The sequence below is a fragment of the Aulostomus chinensis genome, chromosome 22 (assembly GCF_037954235.1).
Source record: "Aulostomus chinensis isolate RoL2024-O1b breed Wild chromosome 22, RoL_Achi_v1.0, whole genome shotgun sequence".
NCBI classification, from domain to species: Eukaryota; Metazoa; Chordata; class Actinopteri; order Syngnathiformes; family Aulostomidae; genus Aulostomus; species Aulostomus chinensis.
Genome location: NC_141341.1, coordinates 16,952,501 through 16,974,544, shown reverse-complemented (window position 1 = coordinate 16,974,544; position 22,044 = coordinate 16,952,501). Strand labels below are relative to the sequence as shown.

The 22,044-nt window shown below is 43.7% G+C and overlaps 3 protein-coding genes across 4 annotated transcripts in view; 1 reads left to right on the top strand and 2 right to left on the bottom strand.

Moving 5' to 3' along the window:
• nhsl3 (NHS like 3) overlaps nt 1–1,213 on the bottom strand; it is a 40,086-nt gene extending 38,873 nt beyond the window's left edge. For both annotated transcript variants that reach the window (XM_086192638.1, XM_086192639.1), the window contains exons 1-2: nt 1,114–1,213; nt 60–463 (exon numbers count right to left, since the gene is read on the bottom strand). In XM_086192638.1, coding sequence (XP_086048764.1) covers nt 60–291 — 232 coding nt within the window. In that variant the 5' untranslated portion in view covers nt 292–463; nt 1,114–1,213. The remainder of the gene's footprint in view (nt 1–59; nt 464–1,113) is intronic.
• Nucleotides 1,214–13,778: 12,565 nt separating this feature from the next.
• sync (syncoilin, intermediate filament protein) lies at nt 13,779–16,791 on the top strand. The gene is given in 12 exon segments (XM_086194348.1): nt 13,779–13,814; nt 14,143–14,367; nt 14,492–14,642; nt 14,645–14,735; nt 15,059–15,278; nt 15,313–15,373; nt 15,376–15,572; nt 15,655–15,869; nt 16,025–16,185; nt 16,188–16,231; nt 16,330–16,453; nt 16,544–16,791. Coding segments are annotated over 12 exon segments (1,587 nt in total). The 3' UTR covers nt 16,606–16,791.
• Nucleotides 16,792–17,687: 896 nt separating this feature from the next.
• rbbp4 (retinoblastoma binding protein 4) lies at nt 17,688–22,020 on the bottom strand. The gene is made up of 12 exons (XM_086192543.1): nt 21,855–22,020; nt 20,900–21,047; nt 20,631–20,776; nt 20,299–20,472; nt 20,036–20,151; nt 19,737–19,897; nt 19,453–19,579; nt 19,270–19,347; nt 18,793–18,869; nt 18,640–18,697; nt 18,435–18,545; nt 17,688–18,106 (listed from the first exon to the last, which is right to left on the bottom strand). Exons 1-12 carry the CDS (start codon nt 21,868–21,870, stop codon nt 18,044–18,046), a joined length of 1,275 nt encoding a protein of 424 aa, XP_086048669.1. The 5' UTR covers nt 21,871–22,020; the 3' UTR covers nt 17,688–18,043.
• Nucleotides 22,021–22,044: the final 24 nt, after the last annotated feature.

Here is a 22,044-nt window from a genome sequence, read left to right as displayed (position 1 = left end):
TCTAAAGCTAAAGCCCTAATATGCAAAAAAAGTAACATATATGGTGATAACCTACTCACCTTTTGCAAATTCCTGGTTCTGAAGTCCCACTTTTGCCTCTGTCACACCAGCAGCAGTTCGGTTCAGTCCATTACCGATGCTCTTCTTCTTGCGGCTGCCCTTTAGCCAGCTGAAGGCCTGTCCCAGGGAGCTTCCCGACTTCTTCTGCCCACGCTGAGCCCTTGCCTCCCTTGCTAAGATCTCAGATATGTCCCTGGGTACCAGATCGCCTGTAGACCTCCTCCGGGACATCCTGGAGGTTGGTCCTGGGAGCAAAGGCCCAATACCTCCACCCAAAAGAGCGTGTCCTCTGTTTCGGAGTGGGTTAGACGATTTTGAAACCTCCTTGCTTCCCAGGCTTTGACAAACCCCTCTGTCTCTGTTAAACTTTGCTCAGAGTAGCTTTTTTCCTGTCCGTCACCACCTGGGACAACAATGAGATCAGCAGGATGAGAGATAGAGAGTAACAGTGAAAGAAAAAGCATTATTAATAATACAGCAACAAAAAATATTACAGAGAAAAGAATGGAATGAGGAATTAAGTATTATACCAAAAACAAGGGAGTTTAACAGGAATAAACCATAACAAGACAATTAAAACAAAAAGGAAAGTAAGTAGGAGCAGAGCACAGGATAAAACCAGCCTGACTGTTGGGGATGTATGAAAACCATTCCCACATTATGCGACTAAAGTTTTCCCATCAATTGCCCCCCCATCACACACAGACACACACACACACACTCCCTTTTTTCTATTCACTCATTTTTGTGTATGTAGCGCTGAAGCCCCAGGGAGGAGCTCTGTGTGTGTGCTGTATGTGTGTGCTGTGTGTGTGTGTGTATGTGTGTGTGTGTGTATGTGTGTGTGTGTGTGTGAGAGAGACATGTGGTTCACATCAGTAGAAACGTGTGTGTTGAATGTACCTTAGGAAAGTAAGAAACCTGATTCAACAAAACTAGAAGAGGAATGCATAGTACTTCCAAAGATATGTATTGAAAGAAAACACACTCACATACTTCTTCTGTTCAGAAAAATTCACAGATAATAAAATAATCAAACTATATGAGACTTACTCAGCCTGCATGCGTCCACTCCTCAGCTCCAGTCGATTCTCTCAGCCTGAGAACAGTCCTGCGGAGTGTGTGTGTGTGTGTGTGTGTGTGTGTGTGTGCGTGCATGTGTGTTTAGCAGTGTGAATGAAGCTCCATCATGCTCTCTGAACAGTCAGTCCCTCCCTCTGTCCAAGAGCCAGCCTCTCCTCCCACCTCTCACAGGGCTGTTAGCTGCACCATTCCAGCTTCCCCTCACACTCCAAACAGCTGGGATTTAGCGTTGAGTCCTTCACTTCAGCTATACGGGTCACTGCTAGTTTTGGCCCCCTTTTGGATTTCTGCTATCCTCCTTTCCTAGGATCAGGTGTGGTCATAGAAGGCTCCCTGAGGAGGGGAACCCCAGGGTGGCAAAGACGCATGGCGGCTAGGGAAACAAAATATACAAACCTTGGCTTGGACAAGATCACATTTAAACCAAGAATAAAAGAAAACTGCAAGACAAGACTGCTAAAATTTGCTTTCACAGACAATAGAAGGAGTCATTAAGAAAAATGACAATGTTCCCATGGAAATACAATGATGCAGTCCAGTGACCAATACTGGCGAAGAGGTTCGGCTGAGTTTCTACGGACAGGAAAGAGTCCCTCTGCTGACACTGTGAAGCCAGTTGGGAACTTGATACCTCTGGTTAAACATGACACACAAATGCACACAGTGAGACAGACAGGTAGGGTGAGGCGTAAGGGGCCATGTACCTTTGAGTATTGTCCAGCTGCGCACAAATTCATCAAGAAAACATCTCTGAGGTGTGTTGAATTGAGCTGTGGTGAAGATGTCAATAGATGTCTGTGTGAGTGGGTGGGGGAGACACTTAGAAGTGGGTGGAGTGCAGGTCTAGCTCATCTGGTTTCAGTGGAGGAGGTGTTGCAGTGATGGTAGAACACACACCTGTGCCTGCAGCCTACAATACAAATTGCCAACATAGCAAAAAGGTTCTCTTCGTGGATGATGGTTGAAATACTAACCGAGCAGGAAGCGAACTCTTGAGTAACGCCCTGCCTCCACTAGGATTAACATGTTAGAGAGGTAGCATTCAACGATCCGCGGGTTAAGATTGGCTACCGAACCTGTAGTTTTCAGGGTATCAGCTGAATTACATCGGTACTACCCAGTATTACCGATACACAATAAATCAATCCAACCCAAAATTTAGGGCACAACTGGGTGTGAGAGTAAACTTTATGTGATACCCCTGTTAAAGCTTCATGTGAAACATCACCCAAAAAAGTGTGTTTTACCTCTGAAGTTCTTATAAATAGGCGTTTTGGTTATTTGATCTTTTCAAAGTGTTTGTGCATTGCTGAGCATACAGCGAGGTAACAGACTATGCTGTAGTTGTGGTTAGCTCGGCATTAGCTTCAAGCTAGATATACATGGCTGGCGCTTTCTGCATTCTGGAGTCATAAAGAAGTGAATCAGGAGGGGAAAACATCTTTGTGAGTACTTGCAAGGCAACCCCCCCCCCCCCCCCAAAAAAAAACATGTTTCGGCTGAAGTATCACTTTAACAGCCAGTCAATGCAATCACAAAGGTGCTCTTAAGTGTGGTTACACTTTACAAATCCTGACGCAGACCACGTTCTCTGTAATATTTATGATAGGAATTCAAAGATGGCGATGGCAAACATCTATTCTTAGGAAACACCTGTTCAAACTGAACGCTGTAAATGCAGACTTATTTTCTACGACCCAAAGAACATTGTTCCTCTGGTGAACGTCGAGTAACAAAAAAAGGTGAGGAATTCCATGCAGTGGTACCACTGCCAATAGCAGTTCAAGTGTTCCCTACCTAAAGCAAGTATTGACTTTAGACTGAGAAAAATGGATCTGGATCAGAAGTGATTAAATACACCTGGTTTATGTTATAAATTCTAACTGTATTATCTAACTCCTGCACCGTCATATTCAATCCATCTAGCCGGTGAGTGGTTGCAGCTCCGTGTCTCCTTTTAGCTCCTGCGATGAGGCAGCCGGTTTACTTGTCTTGTGGGATTCCTGAACTAATTACGGTGCAGGACCTGAGGATAGAAGACGGACCAGGAAAAAAAAAAAAAAAGGGAACGCATGGTTCTCATATGCTGCTACTTCAGTTCCTCAAGTAGGACATAGTCAGTAGCCTCTTGCTTTATCTCCTGTGCGGACACAACCGAGAATGAACTAAGAATTAATTAATTCTATTACATTTGGAAGGAATTAAAAAAACTCATTAATTTTTTTTCATTTTAGGATCACACTGTCCCCCTTTGGAATAAACTGCAAAAAGCTCTTTCCTAGAAATGAGATGACTCATAATTGTGCTGCATGTTGACAATATTCTGTGTAGTGTGTGTGTGTGTGTGTGTGTGTGTGTGTGTGTGTGTGTGTGTCTGTGTGTGTGTCTGCATCTGTGTGTGAGTGATCGGGGGGGGGGGGGGACCCGTCCGTGTACTGTTTCTTGGGAGGGGTTTGAAATGAGTCATAGTTTAGTTCACTCATGCTCAACAGATTGAAATGTTTTAAGGTTACCATGGTGATGCAACAGAAAACAGCCATGTATGTCTGCTCTGCGAGAGTGTGTATGTGTGTGTGTTGCGAGAGGTACCAAATCATTAACTAGAACCCTGTGAGCTTACAGGGAAATGTACTACCAATCCTCCGGTAGACCTCTTCTCTCTTTTCCACGGTTTGTTCTTGTAGCTCAACTGTTGCTTTTTCCTCCTGTGTTTCCTACCTCACACACCTTTCTTGCTTGTTAAAGACAAGAAACAGCTGCATCTGTCGTGAATTGTTGATACTTTTGCTTGGAGAGCAGATGATCACGCAAATAACTTAAAGGAGCATTAATACTGCATTTAAGACCAAAAAAAAAAAATTCAAGTACTTCTGAAGCCTTCTGTAGACTCTTTCCATTTCAAAGAATTCCTTTAAACGCATATGAACTTTGATTGTCTGTTTTGATCATGACTACTAATTCTGACACAAAGAGAGAAAAAAAAAAGTGGACGTCGTGGAATGAATGAGGTAAATGAATGCTGATAAGAAATCAAACAAAACCCAAGGTCATACGATGTGGCGGAACGGTAGGGTTCAGCCGCTTGCAGAAGAAGTTCTTCATGCCGCAAACTGTCAATCACACAGTGACACATGCTACCAACAGCAACACCAACTGTGTGTGTATGTGTGTATGTCCGTGTGTTAGATGTGAGTGAAAGGAGGCAGCAGGCAGGAAATCCATACTGCCGGTGGAGCTAAGCCCAGCTCTCTCAGACCAGCATTATCATTCGCGACCTGCCTTTGTCCTGCAACAGACACATTCTTTCTGCACCAACTGCTTCTCTCTGGCCAAAAGAATAAAATACTGAAACATTGAAAACCCACCAAAACACAAAACTCCACCGCAATTCTCAAACCTCTTCAACGTGTGTGCATGTTATCCCTCAGTAAGTTGTTTCTAACAAGTAATCAAAAGCTTTAAAAAGAAGGAAACTGTCTGAAATTACATTCCACAGGCAACTATTTATATCATCTACCGACTGGGAGGATGGGAAGGGTGGAACAAGAGGTGGGAGAGAGAGAAATGAGGACAAAAAGAGAATTATGGCATGTAATAATAGATTCAGAGAGGAGAAGTTCCAGGTTGATACTCAGCTGTGGAATACACAGAGGAGACTCTGCAACACACAGTTTTGTCTCCACAGCACAGGACTGGAATAGATGTTCGAGGCTCTATTGGCTGTGGTTTTGGTTTAAAAAAGAAGCATGGGAAGGGAATTAAAAAGATCAACTGTGTGAGTGGAAACAAAATAAGAAAAAGGGAAGAAGGAAAAACAATTGCCTCAATGCACAATAGTTTTACCTGTCCAGGCATGTTCCCCTCATTCAGGGATGTGACCACTCACTGTCTCCCCCACATCCCTCTGCGCCTGACAAAAACATATCACCAAGGTTATGTGAGCATCCATGTGAACAGCGTTGAGTTATGTCTCTCCTGAGTAGACTGAGTAGAATAGAAAAGAGAGAATAGTTGAACCCGCTGAAAGTATAGCTGTAAGAGTTCTCTTCTGCCTTCTTTATGGCGCCTCTGGGGAACAATTCTGTCCAAGAGCCAGACGAGGCGAAAAGCCTAGAAGGCAGTTTTGTTGGTTTTTTTTTGTTTTGTTTGTTTTTTTTTTACAAGCAGTTCTCTTCTTCTATAATACAAAGAAACCTCCTTAAAACACTGCAGTTTACATCCCTCTCATGTCAGCACATCACCTTGTCTGGATGACAAAATACAAAATTCCAAAATAATCAAGTGTACATTCGTAAGAGCTATGAGAGGACTGGCCTTTCTGCCAGTAATTCTCAACCAAACCCATAAATTCAGAGTTGACTCACTGCGATTCCATTTAGTCCGGCCATGTCAACAAACATGCTGCTTCAGACCGTGCAGTGCACTTCATGTTGTCACCCACATGTTCCAAGGACCTTACGTAACGTTCTTTTCAGGTACTGTAAAACTGAAAAACATACCAAAACTTTGCAGAACTTTTTTTTTTTTTTTTTTTTTTAAAGATCCTCTTTTGTTTAAGAGAGTCCTGCAGTTCAAAGCTCCCCGTACGACTTCATGTTCCAGTGCGGTTCTCTATAAGTAATATGAACACATGCCTTTTAGGAATTTATAAGAGGAAAAAGTTCCCCACTGCTGCACGGAACATTGCCTTGTAACATGCCCACACTCCTTTGATAGGTAGGGTGAAATTATTCTGTGAATGAGAAGGGAACATTTAGTACGTTTCATTACGGACCCTCTAGGTCTTTCCATTATGTCAAATATGGTTTTTTTAAAGGTTAGGGAATGTTATTTGGCACGTGTTCAGGGGATGTTTTGAGAATGTTTCATGAAACATTTGCCTGTAGTTCTTCAGAAAGGTTTTCAGTACTGATGACAACAGCGGAAGCTTTAAGCGACCAGCCGCTGTTTCTTGGTTCTATCTACTGTATATCTTTGCATCCCCTTCACAGAGTGTGTTTTCAAAACTTTAACTAGGGTACATGAACTTTCTCCAGGAAACCTACAGGGACTGCCCTATATATGGTAACCCAATATATTCCCTAAACATTCTCAGATCATCCCTGAAAGTCCTCACAATAATGTCCTCCCCAGACTTTAAAGAGCTCCACATCTTGACAGTCTGAGAAAGTTTAAGGATGAAGACTTTCTGCAGCTTTTCTGAGAATGTTTAGCTGGGTATGTCTTTTTGATGAGAGCTGCTGCTTTGAAGCTGATTCTACTGCTCACATTTTATTGACTCATTCAACTGGGAAGCAGTGATGTAACAAAGACAGAGGAGGAACTGAACTGCAACGGTGACCCGTGTTGAGTGTTTGAGAGATTTCTATCTGTCTGATGCTATCTGGAGAAGAGAGGCATGACGGGATTTCCGTGTGTGGAACTCCTAGCATGGATCAGCTTCCTGACCTGTAAGCCATCCATCAGTTTCATTAGCTAACCCATGTTGGGCTTTGCCTGGACAAGTTGACGCTGATCTTTTAATGGTTCTTTCTTGGAACCGACTTGACCCTTCCTCACATACAGACGTAGATTCAACAGGGAACGTGTGTTATTACGGGGTGTGAAAACAAAGAACCATCACAGCAAGCATATAAAACCCTACATTGTGCTGAGTGAGAATGTCCTCACAGTGGACAGTAAAGTATGTCTCTGAATCCAGGAGTGGATAGAGCCAAACACACTGGCTGTATAAAGAGCCATCTGGCCTGCAACTCACACGCGGGAAGACACACACATACACTCACACACTTTGCTTGAATCAAAAACAGAACAAATATTTGGGCTGGAAGAGCCAGATACCCTTGTTTTACTGTACTTTAAACAATCCTGGAGGTTTGACTTTTCAGTTGTAGCTGATCTAATCTAACGTTGCACAGAGGAAGTATGCGTGAGTGTGTTTTCTTTCAATATATATCTTTGTAATCAATATCCATCTCATCGGTGATTAATTCATGGCTTTTGTAATTGTGTCTTGTTTCACTAATCATAAAATTAGATCAAATCCAATGTTACAGACTATAGATTCATGTAAAATATATCTTTATCTCCCTTCGTCACATATTATTAGTTTTTCAAATAATGTGTGGCATTGGAAAGTAGAGGTACTCAAACATCCACTTTGTCACGATAAGGCTGAACTGCTCCTTTAAATGTAATGACATGAAATATTTTTGCAGCAGGAATTCCTGAGAGGGTGTGGTTGCTGCTGTGCTGTTTTGTACTGGACGAAAACAGGCCACAGATTTCCATCCATCCATCCATCCATCCATCTCTCTTTCTGTCTGTCTGTCTTTGTCTCTCCATTTCTACATTTACAGCTAAACCCTTTCCAGTCCCTCCACAGGGTCATACAACTTAGGCACTGATGCCACTGCCAGAAAAACCTGAGGTGACCTCTGACGAACCTATATTTAGATTTAGATTTAGATCTATAAAAAAAGGACTGGCACAAGCAAAGCATCTAATTAAGAGAACTAAAAACAGTGACTCTGTTTTTTTTTTGTTTTTTTTTTTCCTGTGTAGTGATTCTCTCCAGTGAAGCCGTTGTTGAAAACAAAGGGGATTAAGAGCTTAATTGCCATCAGAGTGCTGTGCTGTTCGGAGTGTGACAGGACACTTTTGGTAAAAACTTATAAACTTATTTTATTATGAATATCCATCTAAACATTTACGGTGGTGCCTCAAACTAACAGTTCCGCTGGAGCGGTTAAGGTCCTCTAACATCAACACGCAGCTCCTTTAAAGGACGTGAGCAGGGACGTCCAATCCAATTATACACACATGCACGACCCGGCAGTGACTCAGCAGTCACGATTTAACACGTAATCTCTTGAGGTTTAGATGCAAGCTTCAGGTGAACAGACTGTTGAGCTACAAGTGTCGCCAGGAAGAGAGCAGAGCAACCAGAGGAATATATTTTTTTGACTAAATGTCAAGGGAGATCCACGTGCACTCATTGAGAATAAGAGACTGAAGACCTTATGGCCATGCTAGTGGCTCTGACATGATAATCTCAAAAAAAATCAGAAGCGGAAATTCAGTAGGCATTTGCACAAAGCTAATGTGGAGCTACGAACAAATTAAACCATGGACGCAAATCCTTTGTATGCGCTTCTTGTACTTTCCACATGATAACAATTGATGGTCACGACAACATCTGCAGTCTTGTTCCGTCTTTTGTTAGTATCCGTCTTTTTAAGGCACTTGGAGAGAGGTGAACCTCATCGTGGTATTTACTGACACGTTTGATGATGAAAAACAAATCGCTGAAAGGTCTGAAGTTTGACTTAACCACATTTACAGTATTTTACAGTACAGTTACACAGTAACAGACCTCCGAGCATTTAACCCGAAACTCATTCAAACTCTAACTTTGAGGTGAGCAAACCAGACATTCAACAATGTTAACTTATTTCTGGGTTCCTGGACGCCTTCCTACACCTACGCAAGGCACAATGACAATACTTACATTAAAAATCAAAGTCATGGCCAGATGATGGTGTTTATTAGGAGTCCAGGGATGATCACACATTTCATCACGTGGAAACCTCGAATGCCTGCATACAGCGTAATCGTGAGCAATGCTGTACTGACCAACCAGCAGACGAACACTGGCATCCCTGGAGCGCATGGAACACTCCTGTTACTCAGTACTCCCGTAACTATTGGAAGGACTCTCATCAGATAAATGACCTCATTAAGAGGCATGATGTTATACAAAAAGCTTGTGCGCTGCCTGTTCAACAGATGACCACTGACATGCTGATGTAAACCGAGCCTCTACTTCATAAAAAAAAAAAAAAAAAAAATCATCAAAACCTTTATAAAAATGTACGGAACTACTTTGAATCTATTCTAGTATACTCTGCAGTTGTGGTCACTGGACTGAAAATATGGTAGGGTCGCATGTTTTCATTATCAGCCGTTTTCAGCTGTGTCATTTCGTGAGAATAGTCTGATGGTGCTACGGTATCAGTGTTACAAAGGACAATAAAAATGGCGCTGCTGCATGTGCTGATGCAATACTACCATGAACTTAGATGGAGCTACTTGTGAAAATGCCAACACTTAAAACCCCCACTTCAAATCCAAACTTTGCCAGGATCATCCTTCTCTTGCACAAGTGCAGAAGAGACAGGCGCTGATGAAAGTGTTTCTTTTGATGGTCTTTTTTTTGTAAATGTCCAATTTTCAATTGAGATCAGTTCCAGCGGTTTGGCACCACAACCAATCAAAGACATGTCACAACTCTTGTTCAGGATCGAATGAACATCCATGCCACATGTCAGGACCGTCTAAGACAAGCTTCTTGTACTGCTGATGAAGTGCATGGTTCAAACAAATGGAGAATCTCTGCACAGACGGTTTTGAACTCCCTGAGAGAAGCTGGATTACATGTCCGTCCTCCTCACAGAGGCTTTGACCTGACTGCAGTCCAACGTGGGAACAGGATTCAACAGCCTAAGGCACAAATTTGATGGATTCCTACAAAATGGAGACACGCTCTTCCAATCTGTATGTTGTTGTGCGGGCAAGTGTTTTGCTGATGTGAGTGTCCACAGTGGGGCTGGCGGAGGTCTGCTCTGGGGTTGTACATGTCACATCATCAGACACAGCTGTAGATCATCCGAGGGAACAGGACTTCCTGTCAAAACATTCCTGTTCTCCTTGGGCTCCCTATTCACCACAACTATAGTGTATGTATAGCGCAAGAACCCCCCCCCCCCCCACACACACACACACACACATGCATACACACAGATTGCTGCTGTTACTCCAGATATTATATATATATTATAGCGTATTTCTGATTTCACATCTCTGCATTATCTGTTTATATTGTTGTACAATTTAATTTTAAATTCATATTAGTAATCAGTGTAAAAACAATGTAAAATCACACAGTGTGTCACTTTCAAAACAAAAGAAATTGTTTCGAGAGTGTGAAAATCCCAACCTTATTTGAAAAGAGGCAGTTAAGTTTACGTGAGATAAAAGAGTAAGTCAGCCAACGTGAACAAGCTGTCAGTGCCCTGAATCTTTTAAAGTGTGGGTTTGTCTGTTGCCTTTAAATGAAGGAAATACCCCGAATCCAGGATAGTGGAAAAACACAGAAGACAGACAAAGGCACCCCTACTTCATTTTTTTAAGCGATCTCTTAAGACCATGAAAAGTTCACGGGTGCAAACACTGGGTGGCCGATGACAGGAAGAAGATGGTGGCTGACAATTTTTGTAGCAGAGGCACTCTGGGAAATAAACACCAGTTAAGGTCACCATCATTAAAGCACACTTAGCCGCAGTGAGACGATGCTGTGTGATGCACACTGTGACAGACCCCAGGGAAGGAACAGGAGTTCAGTAGAGAAGGCTTGTTATCAGATGGTCCCCAGATCCAATGAGAGAATGTGCTGGAGGACAAGAAGTTGGCTTCACTCCCACAGTAAATAGTCATCCAGGTGCCCTTCAGCTATACTTTTACCTCTTACATGAACGATAAAATTCCTTTTGGCAGCTGCTATATAGATTTATAGACTTGTTTAATAGATTGTCATCCATTATACAGCCGTGTGTCAGTAGCTCCTCAGTAACTCTGCCACCAAATTTCACCGCAACCCATCCATTAATTTTTGAAACACACAGCTAAAAACAACCAAATAAAACAATCCAAAAAAAAAAAATCATGCACCTTTATGAGGGATCTGTTCTGAAAACTCACTGGTTAATCCTGCTAGCAGACAAACAGCACCAACTATATGAGCTCCTTGGGGATGGTAATCAACAGGAAGTGATACGTACACACTGAACCCCAGAAACTTGGGAATTCAAACATACCGTCTCTGTAGCGTCGAGGAAATGGATTTCAGAACAAGACAGTTACATTTTTTCTGGATAATGGCTTTACTTCCATTTATATGAGTGAGGAATGAAGAGAAAAAGAGGATGAGACGTACACGCTGACACGCTGACACAGCACGTTTCAATTCGCTTGGACAGTAATGCAGATTGGAGCAGTCCAACTGAAGGTCCTGCATGTTGCCTGTCTCAGTGGGACATTCCATCCTTAGCCCCCTTGCCACCTTAAGGAAACAAAAGAAATCCGACAAAAATTAGCTAAAGAGTTGATGCTTTTATGGAGCTGCTGAGAGAGAGAGAGAGAGAGAGAGAGAGAGAGAGAGAGAAAGAGAGAGAGAGAGAGAGAGAGACTTTAGACCCCTGTGGCTGTGAGTGTGCATCAGCGCGACAGTGCTGAACTGTGTGTTGAAACAGATAATCCCTGGACATAACGTCATGTAAATTACTGTCTCAGACTTGCCAAAACACAGAGTCACAGTGGTCAACAAGGGTGAATTCAGAGAGCATGACATCCTCCCTTGGACACAAGGGACACAAATTTGTCTTGGAAACACTGAGCCGGAATGTTAAACATGAACTCTACAGTGTGTGAACTGCAAATACAAGTATGTCTAATAAAAAGATCATGTAAATAATCTGAAGTTGGATTTGTAGTCGGTTTATCAGCGACGAGTTAGCGTCCATTGGCAGGAGAAAGTGAAAGAGAAGAGAAAGGTGTTATTCCACGAAAAAAAACTGTATCACTTACGTCATCCTCTAGTCTAGCTTATAATAGACTACAGAGGTTGAAATTTGACTGGACTGAACTGGTTGGTCAACAATAGGCAGCCTTTCCAGGCCTCATAGGATGGGAGCATTAAAATTAGACTGTGAAGCCATCTAGTGGTAGCTTCCTATATAATGAAACATGTTGAAGAGGAAACACGATAGAAGCAACGGCAAACATAAATGCAACCCATGACCACAATTCAGAAAATGTGCCAAAATGGAATTATATATATAAAAAAAAGCCAGCAAAATGAGTTTAAATTGTAGTTTTTGGGAACACATAATTACAACTTGGAGTCACGTGAGCTGTTTTTTGCAAGCCAGAAGACAGTATTGGTCTGTCTCACCATCATCAGTCCCCACCCTTTTTCCCTGGAGCTATTTCCCTGTGCTCTCCCTCCACAACAGCTTTCGTCTCCAGCTCTATTTCATCCTCTCGGCCCTCTCTTTGGACCACAGAAGAACGAACACCTGTCGCCTGGTCATTGTCGGGGTCAGAAGTTTAGGTGGAAACCAATCCTCCCATGGGAAGCACCCGGAAAAGCACAGGGAGCTATTTAGAGACCTGTCGATAATAGGGGGGGTATGGTGGAATCTGGAGTCATGTTCTCTATCGTCATAAACCCAAACACCCATCTACCTCTCAACAGCTATAATACAAGCTCCCAGCTGTGACTCCTCACGCCCCACCAGCATGAACAACACAGAGACGTCCTGATGTTCCTAAACTTAACGCTGCTGTATGACTGATTAAAATTCACATTTCAGCACCTTCATTATTCCAACGTTTTTGAAAAAATAAAGCAGATTACTCCAGGCAGGCATAAATATCTGTCCGTCCGGCCATTCTTAACGGTCCACTTTGGCAAGTAACAGCCTGTCGCGGCCCCTCTCTCATCCAGCCTTGTGTTTATTAATAAACCTAAACAGATTTGAGGTAGTCATGGTCACACATAGCTGCACTCTGACTGAGAGAGAGAGAGAGAGAGAGAGAGAGAGAGAGAGAGAGAGAGAGAGAGAGAGAGAGAGAGAGAGAGAGAGAGAGAGAGAGAGAGAGAGAGAGAGAGAGAGAGAGAGAGAGAGAGAGAGAGAGAGAGAGAGAGAGAGAGAGAGAGAGAGAGAGAGAGAGAGAGAGAGAGAGAGAGAGAGAGAGAGAGAGAGAGAGAGAGAGAGAGAGAGAGAGAGAGAGAGGAGGCTGGGTCAACCGTCTTCATCCTGCTCTCTCACTTCATCTGCACTCGCTCACTCTGCTTTGTCATTTGAACCACATCTCCTCTCGTAACGGATGATTCCTTCAACATACCGCACACGGGCAGAGGAATGAGGCGCGTGCAGTAATAAGTAAGTCATAATGTATTTGATGGTGACATATGAAGGTGTTTGCTGCATGATGGTCAATGAATGGAAACACTGACGAAAAATCCCATCTTTCTGGCAAGTGAGTAGAACTCTTTAAGCAATTTAAACATCGTAAGCATAGTAGACAATAGAGTTCCTCCTAGTTTTACTGAATGTTCCATTGAAGCTTGTGTGTTGTATGGACATCAAATAGTAGTCAGTGCAGTCTTTGGGTGGTAGTGGAGGGTCTAGGGAGTGGGCCTAGTACCAGTCCAGCAGCAAGACAGCTGGTCATGTCTTCCCCAGAGCTTTGGTCAGCCAGGCATAGCACAACACTGTCAGAGTTTGCTCACATTGCCAGCGGCTATCAGATTAACATCACTCTTGTCTTGTCCATGCCCTTTTACATGACAAATCTCTGTCTAATGACACTGCTGGTCAGTTCAGTTCAGTTTGGGTCTTGTGTGCCAGTCTTGGCAAACGCTTCAAAGGATAAAATTGCAGCCACATTATTCACAGGGGGAAAGTGTTAATGCTCATCTTTCGACACCACTATCACAATCTGCTCGCTAATGTAATGTAATAATCTGCGTTGAAGCTGCTTGTGTGTGTTTGTGTGCAGTGCTCATGGGAATGGAAAATGTGTGTCTGACCATTGCTGAACAGTCAGTTGGTCCATGGGGGCATCTGCGGGACAGCTGTCGTTATCATAAACAGCTCCCTTGCCTTACTCCACATACCCCACATGTGCTAATGACATATCTTAACATGATGACTAGCCAAATTATTAACCCAGTGCCTACAGAGACATGTCATCAGTTCAGGCAAAAACCAAGAGACAATAGATTTTAGATGCATCAGCTGTCTAACATCTTCATCTGCTTCTGTCAGGGTATGAATCTTGGTTCTAAAAGAGACCAATACATCAAAAGTGACCTCAAGAGGAAGTGTAAGCAAATGGAGGACCTGATGACAGCATTAAAACTTCTGGTTTGAGCCTCTCTTCATCCAAGAAGAGAACGGGGAGCCAGACAGAGTTCTGGTGGGGCAGCGGGTGGAGAGCAGCACTGTCCAACCTGGACTCACTTTTGCTGGGACGCAGCTGAATCAGTCAGCTTTAATCAAGCCATACTTGCAAGAGATGGACGACTTACTGAAGAGCTGCGAGGAACTCACTGTATCCCCTTTGGCTCTCACTTGTCAGCCAGTTACAATGAAACAAGTCTGAGTGAGTCGATTCAGAGCAAAGAGGAAGCCGAGATGGTGAGTGATGGAGAAACAGGTACAATTGCCCATGCATATCTTTCCACTAGCTACATTGACACACACATGGACAAAGCTGGAACAGAAGACCATCCGGACGGACTCGGGAACAGGGAATGAGTTCCACTGTCAACAGATGTGGCATTACCACAGATATTTATCGCCGAACCGACATGCCTCTCACTTCAGCTGGTAACAAACTGAGTGACAACATGGTGGAGTACGAGGGTCAGTTGATGGGATGTTAGAAATGCTGGAGAATTGCATGGAAGAGGCCGACATGGATTTCGAGATGCAAGACTGGGCTATGATGAAAGCCAGGAATATGTGCACATTAGTAAGAAGCCACAATTTTACAATGATGCAGTACCTGCACCCACTCAAGTAAAGACAGAGAGCCTGACAGCTTCACTCCAACGCTATACGGATCAACATGCGGCAGATGATGGTGTGTTCAAGGAAAGCAGAATCAAAGGGAGGAAAAACAGAAGACTTCTTTCAGTTGTGTCAACCAAAGGGGTCTCTCGGTGGAGAGAATGGAGAAGTCAGGGTTTGAGGAGTTTTCAATTCATCTATGCCAATAGATGGAAACGAAAATGACCCAATGATATGTGAGGCCATGAAGCAAGAATACGGGTCTCCCAATAAAGTTACAAACAAGAGGAAGGCACAGCAGAGACTGATGTGGATGAGTTTCCACCCGAAGACAGTGCTGATGTGCAGCCTGGTTTGAAGGACTTAGCGGCACTAGCGTCTCAGATGGAGGAGTGCATAGAGGAGGTACAGCGCTTAGAAAAGCGGAGGAAGGAGTTGCTACTGGAGGTGCTGGAGCTGAGGGGTCATAAGACCAAAAGGATGAAGAGGGGGGCAGTGAGGAACTAGAGACATACGAGCACATTTCTAGCATAGTAGCGAGCTGATGATTGCACTGAGGATGGAGGAGGAGGGAAGGAGAGAGGAGAGGAAGAGGAGATTCAAAACCTCAGGGGGGAAAGGGCAGAGGAGGAGCGGAGGATGTGGAAGGTGAACTTGGAGAGACAGGGGCTCCAGGAGGAGCTCAGAAAGCTGAAGAGGAGACTTTTCAGCATGGCCAGGGACGGGGCTCAAAGCCAGGCAGCCCTGAACACGCAGCACCGTGAGGTGGAGCTGCTGAAAAGAGAAGAGGTAAGAAATCCTCAAAGATAAGCCATCTGTGTCACATTCCATGCAAGCGTCCATATAAAACCTTCTTTTTCCTATGCTCCAGGAAAAGCTGCATTCCCTGGTGCTTCAGCTGATGGAAGAGGGCTCCCAGGTCAAGTCAGCCCATCAGGAAGAGCTCCTCAACCTACAAACAGAGCTTCAAGTGCAGTGTGCCAGCCAGACCTCCAACACGCAGGACGAGATGACACAGTGCAAGAGGCACTCGTGTGGGGATATCCAGCAGTACCTGCAGGGCGGCCTGAAAGCCCTGGAGGAAAGGTGCCCCCTAGCACTGCATTTCCCACTTCACATATGGAGCATTTAGTAGCTATTTGACTGCTCTAATTAAAGAATTTGGAGTGTTTCAACATGATGTATGGCTAATTTTACTGGAGTAAAGAATCTGACTACATGTTCCACCGCGGTCTGACCAGGTATGAGCCTGTTTTGCTGGCACTGGTGAAGAGGAAAGAGGCAACAGCTGGGGCACTGGTGAAAGCCAAAGAGCAGGCCCAGGAGCTGAGGGCCCAGCTGAGGCCTCTGAGGGCAGAGATGCAAACGCTGGAGATCCAGAGGACTTGTTTGGAGGAGAAACTCAACTGATTCACCTACAAGGGAGAGAGGATGTGGGGCAATATAAGGTAAGCAAGATGACGTGGAGCGGGTAAAATATAACATGGAGAGAAGAGGGGAAACAATCCAGCCATTTTTTTTAATTTTAAAAAAAATTTTGTTACAGGAGACCATCCACTATCTGGAGGAGAGCAGCAGAGAGTTAAAGACTGAGCTGACGATTCAAAGAAGAAAAACCAAAGAGATTGAGGAGCTGAAAGAAAGCCTTACCAACAACTCCTCCTTTACAAGTGAGATTTGATGATTTATACCGCACCATTAAAAAAAAAACACACCAAAAAAACAACAACTACTAGCAATAATCAATATTCCTCTTACAGGATTGCCATTGAGGAACACAAGTGTGACCACAAAGAGAAAACATGATTTAAGGTTCTTGTGATTTTAAAAACTCGAGTGGTTTTTTTTTTTTTTTAATCTGCAGTAGTTAAGTTTTCATGCACTTTACACAGATCAAACAAGCTGTGTTAAGAAATAAGAATCAAATGTTTTTAAGCAGTCTATAAACACAGACTGTAGTTTGTAGAAAAGGTTTTGTTATGAATAAAGGTTGTGTTCATTGTAACGTGACTGGCGCTGATGAATTCACATCTCTGGTGAGGAGCGGAGAGGAGGCCATGTACTTATAAGGGCAGCATTGCTGAGGAACCAAACGGCAGCGCAGAGTAATGGAGTGAGAAGAAAACTCAGCAGACGGGAAAGTACCACAACGGTAAAGCACACACTCCAACACGTCCGAGGATGAGGAATGAACCAGTTGTTCACAACGACTCCTGAACCTTGCAAAAAGATCCCCCCATTTATCAAACAGAACAGAACACAGTCACAGACAAGCGTTTACAGACAAATGGATGACGAAGACAAAGGTTGGACGGACACGGACGTTGTCTGGCAGGTGTTCCAGAAAGCGCGGTGAACCTCCCTGGCAAAATATGAAAAATAAAAATAGTTGTTTTTTAGTTTTTTACTGCCTGTCATTGTGAAATAATTTGTCTGGGAAAGCATTTGATTGAGCGTGTGAGAGTCAAGGTGCCTGCTCTTAAAAATTATGAAACCAATAACTAGAAGCTTTAAAAGAACTTCTTTAAAAAAAAGTCCTGTAAGCTTTTGAAAGCTATTTGCTTTTATTGTTTCCATAACCGGTCCATTTACCTCAGCGGTGAGAACCCGTTTTGATTATTACTCTTTTAGACCTTAAGTTCGTATGTTGACGGTGCAGTTCTTTCAACGCCGCCGCAGCTCTAACGATGCCCCAGAGATTTCTGGTTCGCGAAAACAACTGAAACTTAAGTGGTGGAAGAAACTTGTTCGAACCTGTGGAGTCTGCAGACTTCACTAACGAGCTACCGTCAGCATGCTGTACATCAATATCTGCATCTTGCGTCATGCGCCTTTTCCTATGTACAACTATCAAACATGCCAATGGAGCCACGGACACCCATGAATTAACACATTCACACACGTACTACAAAAGCATTTTATTATTGAAAAAGCATCAGTTAAAACATTTCCATCAAATGTACAAGGGAGAGACAATCTGATTACAAAAATACATATTTTACTGTAATCCTATCTGAAAAACACTGGTGATTCCAAGTGTAATAAATTACTCAAATGAAAGAAACCGTTTTGACACCGAGACGTTCAAGCAGGAGCAGAAGGTTCAATGATCCCTCTGCTCTCTGATACTTACGCTCAGTTTGGGGAGATAGTGTCCTGACGATGAAAATGACCAGTGGCAGAGACGTGAAACTACTGAGGTGGCCCAGTTGCTGTTCTTGATGATGTTGTAGATTATAACATGTAACAGGTACGAGGTGTTAGGCTGTGGCTTCGGGATCTGCTGACCCCTCGGGGTCTTCATCATTGTAGATGTTCTCTGCCTGGAGAGAATCGACGTGTGAGTCAGACATGCGCACACGAGTGACCCCCTCTACTTTGCTCTGACTGCCTCTCGCTCCAAATGTTGAATCAAAATCAAGTTTTAAGATTTTAACAAGGTGGTCGGTTGCTGAAATGTCGGGCAAACTCCCGTCACACGAGGTTTCTCTGTAAACGTAGCGCTGCCTGTCCCGACCACTGTTAGGAGTATTTCTGACGTTACCATCAGCTGCTGTCGGAGACCTGAACCTGTTCTTGTCACAGAATTACATGGTTGACTAATAACCTAGCTAAGACTTAATCTGTAAAATGTGATTCTAATGGACTCACCATCTGCCACACTTGCATAATGTTGTCTTCGGACACCGAGCAGATGATCCAGGGCTCGTTGGGGTTCCAGGAGAAGTCAGAGATCTTTGCCGTGTGGCCCCCATGAATGAACTACGATGTGGAAAAAAATACACAGTTGTCAGTAAATATGACGAACAAGGAATGTCAGTAAGTCGAAAGACTGGCAAGCACCGACTGGACTCACCAGGAGCTCAGGTGGGCCGTCCTCTGCATCCTCTGGAGATTGCTCCTCTCCAATTTTACTACAAAGAGACAGACATTAAAATCCGATTCAAACAATGTGATGGGAGCTATTAAGCAGTATATTCTCCATCTCGCTTTTTGAAAAACTCTTTACCTGAGGTCCCAAACGTTGAGTCGGCGGTCTGTTCCACTGGATGCCAGTATGGTCTCGTTATGGGGAGACCACTGGACCTGCAACAAACAAATCAGATCAGTGTGATTACCGTCATAGACGCTGAACATCCAAAGTTGTTTGAAAAATTACTCTTGAAGAGTTGCACGAGTCTGCTTGAGATGTGTCACTTTGTAGCATTCACGGCTAATATACTTGTTCCATACTAACACTCAAAGAGATGCCCTCTTCAAAATGATTTTTGTATGACAGTTTTCCCCCCACTGCTAATTCTTGTATTGGTCAGTGAAACAAGTTCTACGTGGCCCAGAACGCGGTCGAAATAATTCACACTCCACATTTTTCAACCACGCACGGTTCCAGCCTTATTCTAGATTTCACCTCGTTTGTTCTCTCATCTTTCAGTTGATCCAACAGGATTAAACGCACTGATTACATGAAGAGCCATATACATCCTACCTGGAAGATCTCATCCTTGTGGGACTCGAAGGAATGCAACTTCAGTTTCAAATTTCTCAGGTCCCAAAGGGCCACAGTCTACAAGCAGGAGAGAAATATTACAGAAACCTGTCAGATTCCCTTCATCTCAAGATGTTCTTGCCTGTAACAAAGCAGGTGATGTGTGGCGAAATGCGGCGTGACCTTGTCTGCAGAACCGGTGGCGAGGATGAACTCGCTGTAAGGGTTAAATGACAGGCAGTTGACCTCGGCTGTGTGAGCATCGACTGCGTGGCTGGGTTTGGAGGTGTTGTTCGAACGAGTGTCCCAACTGAAAAGAAGAAAGATGAAATTGTTCGTTCACATGATTTCAGCAACAGCAGATTCACGTTATACCACTAGATTGGGGAGCACCTTTACTGTTTTATAATAAACTACTTGCTTCAAATGTACCCTTCCATCCGCATGCTAATTATCAAGCCTCTTACATCATGAGATTCTGGTCGTCTGCTACGGATCCAAAGAGCGACTCGTGTAACAAATGCCAGGAGACATCTTCCACCACTGCAGAGTGACCGGTAAAGATCGTCTTGGCATCGACTACCTTCCCCTCCTTTGGCACGGCACTGATGTCCCACAGACAAATGGTCTACAGATGGAGGAAACCAAGATCAAAGTAAACTTAGATGTAGTATGAAGTCTTCGCAAGGAATATTTCACTAAATAGGTCAATTCTTTGAAGATGTGGGAATACTTTCATGAAGAAATTTAAGTCGTCTCTTATTACATGGTCATCTGAAGCACTCAGCAGGTAGCCGGACTGATTAGGATTCCAGGAGAGGCCGTAGCCTTCTTTCTGATGACCTCTGAGACGCAGATCAGGGCGGCATTCTCCTGACACATCTGTGAACAGTAAGACGGGCACACATTTATTTCACAGCATAAACAGGGGCAGATGCACAAGAATGAGGATGTGACTGACGGAAGCATTTCAGTAGGACACAAAAACTGATTTAAGAGTTGAACAAAGCACTTTTATGACGCATGTACCTGGCTTTGAGGGATGCTTTGTATAGTCAAACACCAGCACGTCTGAGGTGGGTGTCTTGGTGGCAATGATGCAGGGGTTCTGCGGCATGTATCGGGCACGGTTCACCTCTCCCTCATGATTAATCTTGATTTCTATCTCAATCTTTCCACTGACAGAGCCAAAACCGCCAAACTCTACAGGAGAGGACAAAGAAATATCTTTACTGTATCCGTTTGAAGCAGCTGATTTCTTTCAGCGAAAGGACGCTGTGGTGATGTATCCAGTGGTAACCCACAAGAAGGGGAACACAAGTTATTGCAGTATTTAACACATGATTGTACAGATATCCAACCTCCTTTTTCACTATCGTAATGTGAGGTATCAAACTGGGCATCATCGTTGGGCAGCTGGACACTAGCGATGACCAGGTGATTCTGTTCATCAGAGGTGTGAGTGCCCAGGACCAGACGGTGCACACTGTAGTCCTTCCCCTCTGGCCTAGTGAGGGGGGGGGGGGGGGGGGGGGGGAAATACTGACTGTATCATAATAATATTAAGTATTCAAAGACTCATTGACTTGTACAACTACATCATTAACAACTGATCCAATGTATGTGCTACCTGGAGACATCCGGCAGCCACTGGGCAGTGAGACTGGGCCACTCTAATGCGTGAGTCATAACAAGGTCATACAGGAAAGGGGTGTTTTTCTTCCAGATCTTGTACTCCTCATTTATCACCCTCTCCTCAACTGCATCATCAAATGCACCTGTTAAGAATGAAAGACAAGGTTAATTGTGACATTAAAGCACAGTTCATGTTCTGATTACAGAATTAATTACAAGATACGTCAATTGAAAAAAAAAAAGACTTTTTTTTTTTAATCCAAGGAAACTGACAGGTTCTCTTCACTAGTTGCTGGTATTGTGAGAAGAGCGCCTGGCATGGCCATCTTTCGCGAAATGCTCTAGCACGCAGATTTGTTGTTAGAAGCGCTGAGTTCTTTTGAGCCCTCTTGTAAAATAAAAGCTTTACAAGCATTTGTGAACGACAGATACCAGAGGTGCACAACAAATGGCAGTTGTAAGCGGATATAAAGAACCACCAAGCTCGGCTGACTGTCTCTGAGAATTAAATGAGCGAAAAAAAGATACCGCACAATGTGTAAGCACAAACTGGTGCGTAAGAACCTTTCATGAATAGGGCCCGATGCTCCACCATGAACAACGGGTTGCCCAACGCACAGTATCTGAGGGGACGGAAGGATACCGCCGGTCGGCTAGCATCCGCGCTATGACCTAACTAGCTTTCTGTATAGTAGCATGCAGCGTAGACAGAATCAACTGTAAGAAATACGAAACCAAAAATTGTAAACACGAACGGAGACCATTCACCGCATGTATAAGCATTTATTAACGTATCACTTTGATTGATAGGGAGCGACGTTCTCTCCTGAGAAACGACAGCTAGCAGCTAGTACTGTTACTTTAAATGCCCCAGCAGCTAACGCTACACGACAAACAACAGTGCAGCTCGCTGCGGACAACAATAAAGACGTCCACTGTGTCCAATTTACCTTCCTTATCCGCCATTACAACGCTTTCAAATGGCTGACAGGAGAGATTTACAGGAAACTTCTCAGTCGTCCAGTAGATTACCAACAGGACCTTTCCTTTTGTTCTCGGCAGAAACTGAACGGTGCGGGCGCGCTATCAATGCTAACACATCAAGCGGGTACGAGCAAATTCATTCGCGCGCCCTAGACA